Raw genomic sequence first — 9,865 nt, forward strand, 5'->3', positions numbered from 1 at the left:
ACTACCTTAGGTATTATTTACAGTGTAATCACCATTCACCACTGTAATATGGGATAATTTTTTATACATTGGAGAAGAAACCATTTATTACTATAAGCGAAGGGATTCAGAAGTCACTTCTTTTGTAGATACCTCATCAAATTTAGATACGATTCAATTTAAGTTTACTCAAAACTTATTAAAATTCTTATTGACTTAGACATCAAGATTACTTTCACTCAGGTATTTGAACATGTGCTATGCAGCAATGGTATGTATTGTATAACAATACACAGTTTCCGTCAAAAAAAAAAAAAAATACACAGTTGATTGAGTAGTGTAATACTGTAATGCACTATTTGTTTATAACTAGATTTAGAAATGTAATTTTATAAGTTAATTATTTTTTAAAAAAAGAAAAGAAAAAGAGAGGACTAAAACAATTGACCCATATGGCCACATATAGAGTTGAGTCGTCGAGGTTGACCGAACAGTCCGCGACTCCGCGTGAGTCGCAACTGTTTATTGGCCTACCCAAATTGGGCCCTTCGAGGGCAATTTCTTGGCAAGTCTCCTAAAGATAAAATTAAAATAAATTTAAAAATAATTTTTTAAATGTTATAAATAATACATAATTTTTTAATTCTATAATTAATTACAAAATAATCTATCTAACTCTTAAAACAAAAACTTTGTATCATAATAAATTTTATAATAATTATATAATAAAAATTTATTCTATCAATTTATATTTAAAAAAAGGATAAATAAATCTCTATTTTTTATCCTAAAAATAAATAATTTTTTTTGTCAAATTTAAATATAAATAAGTCTCTAACTTTTACAAATGAGAGATATATAAATTTTTTTAGTGATGGTTTGAATCTGGTGCAAAGATTTATACCAGACACAATGGTATATTCTTAATTTTTTTTGTAAGTTAGGAGTGAGACTCGAATTTAGGACTTTTAGACAAAGATAGGAAAAATATGCCATTTGAGTTATAATTCGTTGGCAAGGGTATATTCTTTATCAAAAATGTTATTCGTACACCAATATGAACCACAAATGTATTTGTGTATAAATACATGTGTGATTTATTTTATTTTCAACGTGTATTTATATTTCAATATATATTATATTGGTCCTTTAGTGGTTGATTTTGGTGTACATGTAACATAGTCCATTCTTTATTACCTTTTGCCTAAAATTAAAAATTTTTTTCTTACAGTTGAATCGTAAATTAGTTTGATTAATTCTCTTGTATTTCATCTGAATTTGGGGTTACACTACAAGAGAAATAGGCTAAAACCGTTGTTAATGTACGTGAAAACCGTGGCGACGAATGAGACTGTGGTGGGTAAAAACTAAAAAGGTAGTCGATTCATCCTTTTGCCACTGTTTTGAGGCGTTTTAAACTGTGACAAAATACTCGAGTCTTTTCAGCAGGTGCACCATAACAACCGTGACAGAGGAGCTTGGAGAAGAAGAGTGCACAAGTCACAAGGACATGGAGATCTTCCCAGAACACGTGCGACATCTGTGGAACGAATGGGAACTGAGGGGGCTGGTTTTGCTAAGCCTAACATGGCAGGTTGTCCTCATCATATGTGGCTCTTGGAGGAAGCGTGCCCGTGGTGGCTTCATCAGCTTCGTCGTTTGGGTAACATATCTCTCAGCAGATTGGTTAGCCACAGTTTCTTTGGGCACACTTGCCAACAACCAAGGAGACGTGGCCACACAAGATAGGAACCACGCCCTGCAGGCCATTTGGGCTCCCTTCCTTCTCCTCCATCTCGGCGGCCCTGACACAATCACTGCTTACGCCTTAGAAGACAACACTTTATGGCTACGCCATTTGCTCGGTCTACTTGTCCAAGTTTCCGTGGCCTTCTACATCTACTTAAGATCTTGGAGCACCACTGCCTTGACTTTTATAGCCATTCCAGTGTTTGTTTCCGGGATCATTAAGTATGCAGAGCGCACTTGGGTTCTGAGATCCGCTAGCCCCGAACAACTTGAAGAATCTTTGCTCTCCGCTCCGGCCATACAACCTCCAAATCTCAAGCTTTCTTATGCCAATGCCGAGCTTGAGTATGTTCACGGAGGATACTACTTGTTTCCTGTTCTCAAGCGTCTCTATGCCAATCTGAGCCTAAGGTTCGCTGAGGGTCAGCGAACCTACCAATTGATGGTGAAAAAGGAACATGTGGAGGACAAAGATTACAAGAAACACAGTAATTATGCTTTTAAATTGGTTGAGGTCCAGTTGGGTTTTTTGTATGACTTGCTTTACACGAAATCAACTATAATTTACTCTCCACTAGGTCTCATTTTTCGTTTCGTTAGTGTTTTATCCATAGTGTCTGCTTTAGCTTCATATGTTGTCTTCCTTAATGTTCATGAGCATGAGTACTCAAGGGTTGACGTTCCTATAACATATTGTTTATTTATTGGGGCTATTTTGCTCGAGCTTTATGCATTTGTGTCCCTTGTTTTCTCGGATTGGACTTTGAATTGGCTAGTTGTCAACAAGCATAGTTCACTGCAGAATTTCATATGCTGGGTTTTGTCTCGTTGTCGGAAAAGGTGGTCAGGGCAGTTAGCTCAACACAACTTGTTGAATTTTTGCATGAAGAAGAGGGTAACAAGATGCATTCGAAATGATTTTCTTTTCAGAAGCTACTTTGTGATGGAATTATACAGGCAAAGGACATGGGAAGATGCTGATGCTGATCTCAAACAGTTTATCTTTAAACATCTCACACAAAAACAAGAGCTGTACAAAGAACAAGGATTTGATTACAATTTTCTCAAGAAATTGCTCTCTTATAAAGGTGACAATGCTTCCATTTCAATAAAAAATATTGGCTGGAGTGTTGAGGTCGAATTCGGTCATAGCTTACTCATTTGGCATATTGCAACTGATATATGCTATCACTCTAGAACAGAAGAATCCGAAAAGGACTACAGGGAAGTGAGCAAAAGAATATCAAATTATATGTTGTATCTTTTACTCATGCGTCCACTCATGCTGCCTAAATGGATAAACAGGATTACTCACGTTCGGAACACTTTCAGGGAAGCCATAAGGATATTGCAGCGAGAGCAGCTGCCGGTTCAAGATGCTGCAAGCGCTTCAACATTGCTGATTCAAATGTACACGCAGTGTCACCAGCCACTCGAACAACTTCGAGTGGAAAAGACTGGCAAGTCTTTGCTCCATGAAGGTTGCCGCCTTGCTTCACAGATTGAAGATCAGAGAGTTTCATGGGAAGTGATTTGTAATGTGTGGATAGAGATGCTTACTTATGCTGCAAGTCAGTGTGAATGGGAGGCACATGCTCAGCAACTCCGAAGAGGAGGAGAATTTCTCACTCATGTTTGTCTTCTCATGGCAGAACTTGGTTTGAGCGAACAATTTGATATTGGGAGGAAGGGACTCAGTGTAGAAACCCAAAATGATGGATGGGGATGTGTAAGAAGTAAATTACTCAGTTCTTACTTATAAGTGATGCAGCAAATTCAACTTTGTATGGTGTTATGGTCTTCTGTTTTTCAATTGTGATAAGATTTGACCATTTACTGAAACTAAAAGAACAATGCTGAATAATGTGTTATTGATTTTCCTTCTTCTCTTTCTTTTTTTTTAATTGTTTTAGAATTTCATATTTTTAAAAGAAATTTTTTGTTGTCATTCTTGGATCTTGATCAGCCAAGCCAACTCTTGTTTAAAGCATTTTAACCGCTGACAATGCCATGGAAATACTTAATGAACTGAATTCCCTTTTGGAAGAGGATTATTGGATGATTCTTTACTTTCATTTTTGTATTCCAGTTTAGTGTATATGCCAAGATATTAGTTCTTGTATACACCTATGAAAACATTTTAGGCTAATTAATAGTTGATGCATTATTTTCAGTTTTAAATATTAGCAGCATTGTTAATCAATATTCTTGAGTTGATACAACCAAATTGTATATGGCATATTCCAAGCTAGAAACCAAGATTTTCTCCTTTTGTGTGCATTTGGAAACATTAAGCACCTTAATCTTGTGAGAATCCTATATATTTATGGTTCATAGGCAACATAATTATATTTGACTTCACTCTAAGAATAGTGGGAAGGGAATGGACCTCACAAAGGCAAACATAATATAGTCACACTATGATAATAGTTAATAGCAGTAAAATATTGAAGAAAATGCAGAAAAACAGAACACCAAAGTTTAACGTGGGAAAAAACCTCTCAATGTGAGAAATCAAAAAAACCCACAGGAAGGTATAAAGGTATACTATTATCCAATCAAAGCTACAAAGATGTCTCAAAACTTAGAAGTACTAATAAGCATACATACACAACTCTTGTACAAGGACACATACACATCAACAAAATGAAATCAATGATGCTTGTTTACAGACTTTCTGGCAGTTCGACTTGAGAGCTCAGATCACAACCACAACTCGAAATTGAAGTACTATGAGTGAAGAATCTCCACTTAGACAAGAAAAGATTTGACCATTCGATCGTTCACTTGATGAGGTTAATACACTAATGGGAATTTAGAGAGGAACCCCAAAAAGTGTTTGCTCACATAAAGGAAAATGATCTGCATAATAAATACAAAAGGATGAGATCAAGTTTGTTGCCTTCCTTTTTAGCTTCAAAAACAGAAGTGAAAGGGAAAAATTCAGCTTGAGAAAAATAACAATACTGCAATGGAATATTTTACAAATGTACTTACATGCTCACCAAGTTGAAATTGCTGCCTAATGCACACTTTAATGGTGGAATCCATAAAGAAAGCAGATCCTTAGGTTGACCCTAGTAGTTACCCATCTCTTCATGCCCCTGGAAAATCTGAGTAGGTATCCATAAGAAATGCTACTAAATAGAGCAATCTCAAGTATCACTACCTATAGATCCATTAAGTTTGTAGTTACCTTCATACAGAGTTTAGCAGCAACTCTTCTTCTTGCAGTGTTCTCCAAGCAACCGACAGTCTTGAATTGAAGTACTAACAGAGAGGAAGGCAGTTTCTCTCCCAGCATATTTCTCCAACCTGAAGTAAAATATGGCGAGGAATAAAGTACCAACTTGAAGCTAAAATAGAAATCAAGTCTTCCGATTCCTAACATATTAGTCCACTTAACCACCCAGAATGAACTCTTAATTCATGGTAATTACTAATTAATATCTTCTGTTCTGCTCTAAATGCAATTTTATAGAAAAATATGTGTTAAGAAGTATCACTTATGCATGTATGAATTTAACTCTGGTATGACAAACATGAAAGATTAGAGTATTACCTGGTCAGAAATCTCTATTCAGAAATTTGTTGCCCATTGACTTCGATGGTGGGGATGTGGGAAATTTTAGGCCAAATTGGTTCATGTTTGTTCTTGCAGTGTTCTCCCAGCAAATCACAGTCTTGAATTTTGAGTAGTGAGAGAGAGGAAGGCAGCTTTTCTCCTTCCATCTTCTCCAGCTTTGGACAATATGAAATGTGTAATTGTTGGAGCGAAGTGAGGCCGAGAAGCTGGTTGCACTCCAAAGTCTCCAGATTTTGAAAGTAACAAAGGTGCAAAGTGGTAAGGGAGGGAAGATGAGGCAGCAAACCAACCTGTGTGCATGACCTCACGCAAGAAAAATCCATAGTAAGCTTAGTGAGGGCGCCTAAGTTGGCCATCCATGATAGCTCCTTCATTTGCTCGTCACTACCTTCCAAAACAAGCTCTTTCAAGTTAGGCGGCAAGCCACCCTCTGGCACCTTACAGATTTTCCGGCAAGCTCCTATGCAGAGAGAGTGTAAACTTGGAAGAAGAGTATTCATGTGACTCGGAAATGCCTCCAACTTGTCACAATATGTGATGCTGAGATGAGTCAAGTTGGGTGCAGCCAGTCCTTCTCCGGCAAATGACACTAATTTATGGCATCCATTGATGGTGAGACGTTGAAGAGCAGCGTGCGGTGGCTCTGACATTGAAACTGATTCCAGATTCAGACACAAAGATATCTCGAGATTCTTGAGATTGGGAAAGGAATCCAATGATAATGAGGTGAGTGAATGGCAGCTGTCTTCAATTTGTAGCTCTACCAAATCATACTTCTGCTGTGGCTGTTGCTGGGGGAATTCCAGTTTTCTGCAATCCATGATCTTCAACTTTTGCAAAGATCTGGGTAAAGAATTGCCCGGAATGGATAAAGCAGACCAACACCCTGAGATGTGTATTTCTTGGAGGTGACTTAGATGGTTGTTGCTCATTGCCTTAAACGCAGAATCCACCACCGACACACATCCCTTAATTGATAAAGTATCGCCAATAAGTATCATCTCTCGATTCCATCCTTCTGGAACTTCCAACATATGTAGTTCGCGAACTTTGAAACCATCCGACAAAGAAGAAACCATCCTCGAGAATACGGCATTAAGCATGTCTCCCTTTAACATTGGACAGTTTCTTAATTGAAGCTTCTGGAGTCGAGAAAAAGTTTTAAAGTCAGGTAAGTGCCACTCCTCCCAAGATGGCATATCATGAAATTCCAATGTCTCCAGTGAGAGAAATGGTGGAATATGCGAAGAATGGTGATCCCCTTCGTTCTTGTAAAACTCCATGCCAATACTCCTGAGTTGATCAAACCTTTCAATGCGCAGGGACTTAAGAGATGTTATCTCTCCAAGTGAAGGCAGCTTGAAGCAATTGTTGCAAGACACCAGAGATACACTTGTCATATTGTTGTAGGCAAAGTTCCCCAACCAATTTGGAAATGTTGTACCCTTGTATCCCTTGATTTTCAACACTTTCAAGTCATTGTGCGGTTGCAAGCTCTCCAGTATATCTCTTACTGTTTCTGTGTTTTGAACCACATCATCAGCTGAAGACCATTCCAAGCATAATTCGTTGATGTGCGTCTTATCTAGTATCCTTGCTCTCCTTCCTTGGCCGACGTCAACAACATTCTCCAACTTCTTAATCTCAAATGATCGGTGAAGATTTGCAAGCCCTCCTACTTCTTGGATTCCGTTATCTTCCTGCTTGCCCACAACAAAGCTACTTAAAAATTGCAAGACTTTCAATTGGCTTATTCTTCTGGGCATTTCTTTCAAAGCAGTTTTTCTAACATCAAGATGCCGTAAATTCACAAGCTTGTGCGTGCCACTAGGCAACATGGTCAACTTAGTACATTCATACAATATTAATGTTTGTAGATTATACAAGTTGCATAACGACTCTGGCAATGTCTTAATATTTGTCCAAGAGAAATTCAAATAGCGTAGATGAATCAATTTGCCTATTACATCAGGCAATACATCAAGTCTACAACAGGATAAAACTCTCAAGTTTTTTAAATTTGATGCTATGCTTTCCATGCTAAACAAATCGTCGACATACAAGCATGTCGATAGATTTTCCAACATAGCAATGGAATTACGACTATTCAATCTTCCAAATGACAAATGCCGAGTCTGAAAATGTATCTCCTCTTCTTCATCAAGTTTTTCCAAGTTGCAATAGAATTCTCCAGCAAGATGTATGGCTAAGTCATGGAACAGATCGTGCATCACAAAATAATTGTGATGAAATTCAACTTTTCTGAAAAATAATCTGGAAACTAGTTCATTAAAACACATGTAACCAACTTCTTCTAAAGTCTTTCCTCTTCTTGGTGATTGTAAAATGTTTTCAGCCATCCACAGCAAGATTAGTTCATCTTTATCAAAATAATAATCTTTTGGAAACAACGAGCAATAAATGAAACAGCCTTTTGATTGTTCACGCAGTTGATGATAACTTAATAACAATGCAGGAACAATCTTACCATTTTCCTGAGGAAGTTCCCAAATATCACTTGATAGTATTTTATTCCACTCCGCGACATCATGATTTGAGCGCAACAAGCGTCCAAGTGTTTCTACAGCTAACGGCAAGCCATCACACTTCTCGACAATCTCTCTACCTATTCCTTCGAGTATTGAACTCCCACTTATTTGAGAATTGGACACAAAAATAGACCAACAGTCATCACTTGACAGTCCCTTGAGAAAGTAACATTTACAATTTTGGACTATTGGACCAACATTTTCCATGCGGGTAGTTAGAAGAATAGTGCTTCCTTTTCTCGCATGTTGAAAAGGGGAAAGAAAACTATTCCACTTGTCAGCATCTTCACTCCAAGCATCGTCCAAAACAATGAAGAACTTCTTTTCTGACAGTTTTTCCTTCAAATCTTGTTGAATTAAATCGAAGCTGTCAAGACTACAAATACCTGAAGCGATCCCCTTTATAAGATTCTTTGTAGTCTCAACAACATCAAAATTTTCAGAAACACAAGTCCATGCTTTTAGATCAAACCCCCTCATCAAATCATCATTGTTGTACAGGCATTGTGCTAAAGTAGTTTTACCAACACCGCCCATACCAACAATAGAGATGACGGACAAGTTATGATCATTATTGTCATTGAGCATCTTGATTAGTGCCTGTTGATCACCATCCCTGCCGAACACATTCTCCTGGACAAGAGCACTTGTGGATGAAGGTCTCCATGATGAGGAGCTATGCGTTGGAATCTCTTTGAGACCAAGGGTATCTTTGCGTTTCTGAAGATCTTCTATTCTTTCAACCACCTCTTGCATCTTATCTACTGTCTGCCTACCTTCAGGGTTGAGGAAGTTAAAGCGCCAGAAACATACCACCTTTTGAGAGGCGGCTTTGGTGAGGACAGCGTCCAGCAAATTATTAGCAGTGTAGAGAGCATCCTTGAAACTATCAAGCCATTTTCTCACAAGTTCGTTTGCATACTGCTTCTGCTCAGCGTCAGCAGCCAGAGCTTTGGCAGCCAAGATAGCAGTCTTCAGCCTCTCAACCAACTCCTGGTCTAGCTTCTTGCCCACCACCAAGTTGACAAACTCAGGTGAAATGAGCCTGTCAAGAACAACGTTAATGGAGCCAGAAAGAAGTGCTTCAGCCATGGTACGATGATCAGAAAACAGGAAATGAATGAGTGAGTGATTGGATTTTGAGAATGTAAGGAAGAGAGAGCAATATTGCACAGCCAAGGTAATAGCTAGTACGGTTTATAAAAGAAAACATGTAAATTTTGTAAAAGAAAATAAAAATATAAAATAGTTAGTAGCAAATATAATATACTTGCATGACAAAAAATCTAAATGAAAAGTATATTTCACACTAATATTGATCCCAAAAATCAATGACAATGAAATATGCAACCAATAATAAATGCAATTCTTTGAGCACTCAGATTAGAGAACTTGGTAAGATCATGATGCTAGATCCTGCAGATTACTTATGGAATTGATGCTCTAATACATAAAGAATGGTTCCATTTATTTGTAAAACATAATCCATTATATGCTTACTTTTTCAATAATATATCCCTGGCTAGTAGAGACAACCAAATTGTTAATCAGTATTCTCAAGTTGAGTACAACTAAATTGAATTCAGTTTTTTTTTCCCGATTATATTACTACAAGAAAATTTGTCTTTTACTATGTTTTAAAAGTGTACTGAAAAGCTGAAAAATGTGGCTATAACTGGCCACGCTTTTCAAATAGTCACCTGTTCAACCGTGGACAATTTTCTATAGCCACGGTTTTTGGTATCAATTGCTACGCTTATTTTTTGCCACGTTTTTGGTTGGAAAAGTGTGGCTGTTGGTAGAAACGATGATTTTTCTCCTTGTATGCACAATTTTTCTCCTTGGTTTATGTTATTATGAAGTTATTAATAACAAGAATGCATGGTATTTTCTCTTTGATTTTGCTGGAAGCTTGAGAACTTTTTCACGAGGAGGCTTTTAAAGAATAGTTTTTTTCCTTATTTGGTTGGTTTCTGATTTTGAACAAAGAGAAGCAGTAAAG

At 37.3% G+C, this 9,865-nt stretch overlaps 2 protein-coding genes across 3 annotated transcripts; one reads left to right on the top strand and one right to left on the bottom strand.

Moving 5' to 3' along the window:
* The first annotated feature begins 1,063 nt into the window (after positions 1-1,063).
* Positions 1,064-3,608, top strand: LOC107623328 (uncharacterized). 2 transcript variants are annotated; one of them, XM_021115194.2, is made up of 2 exons: positions 1,064-1,354; positions 1,426-3,608. In XM_021115194.2, exon 2 carries the CDS (start codon positions 1,490-1,492, stop codon positions 3,488-3,490), a length of 2,001 nt encoding a protein of 666 aa, XP_020970853.1. In that variant the 5' UTR covers positions 1,064-1,354; positions 1,426-1,489; the 3' UTR covers positions 3,491-3,608. The 2 variants fall into 2 exon arrangements, with proteins under 2 accessions (XP_020970853.1, XP_088359660.1); XM_088503534.1 differs by having other exon boundaries at positions 1,429-3,608.
* Positions 3,609-4,138: 530 nt separating this feature from the next.
* On the bottom strand, positions 4,139-9,009 carry LOC107623334 (putative disease resistance RPP13-like protein 1). The gene is made up of 4 exons (XM_016325551.3): positions 5,291-9,009; positions 4,925-5,043; positions 4,726-4,841; positions 4,139-4,590 (listed from the first exon to the last, which is right to left on the bottom strand). Exon 1 carries the CDS (start codon positions 8,953-8,955, stop codon positions 5,305-5,307), a length of 3,651 nt encoding a protein of 1,216 aa, XP_016181037.1. The 5' UTR covers positions 8,956-9,009; the 3' UTR covers positions 4,139-4,590; positions 4,726-4,841; positions 4,925-5,043; positions 5,291-5,304.
* Positions 9,010-9,865: the final 856 nt, after the last annotated feature.

The sequence above is a fragment of the Arachis ipaensis genome, chromosome B2 (genome assembly GCF_059453495.1).
Source record: "Arachis ipaensis isolate K30076 ecotype BB chromosome B2, ASM5945349v1, whole genome shotgun sequence".
Taxonomy (NCBI): Eukaryota; Viridiplantae; Streptophyta; class Magnoliopsida; order Fabales; family Fabaceae; genus Arachis; species Arachis ipaensis.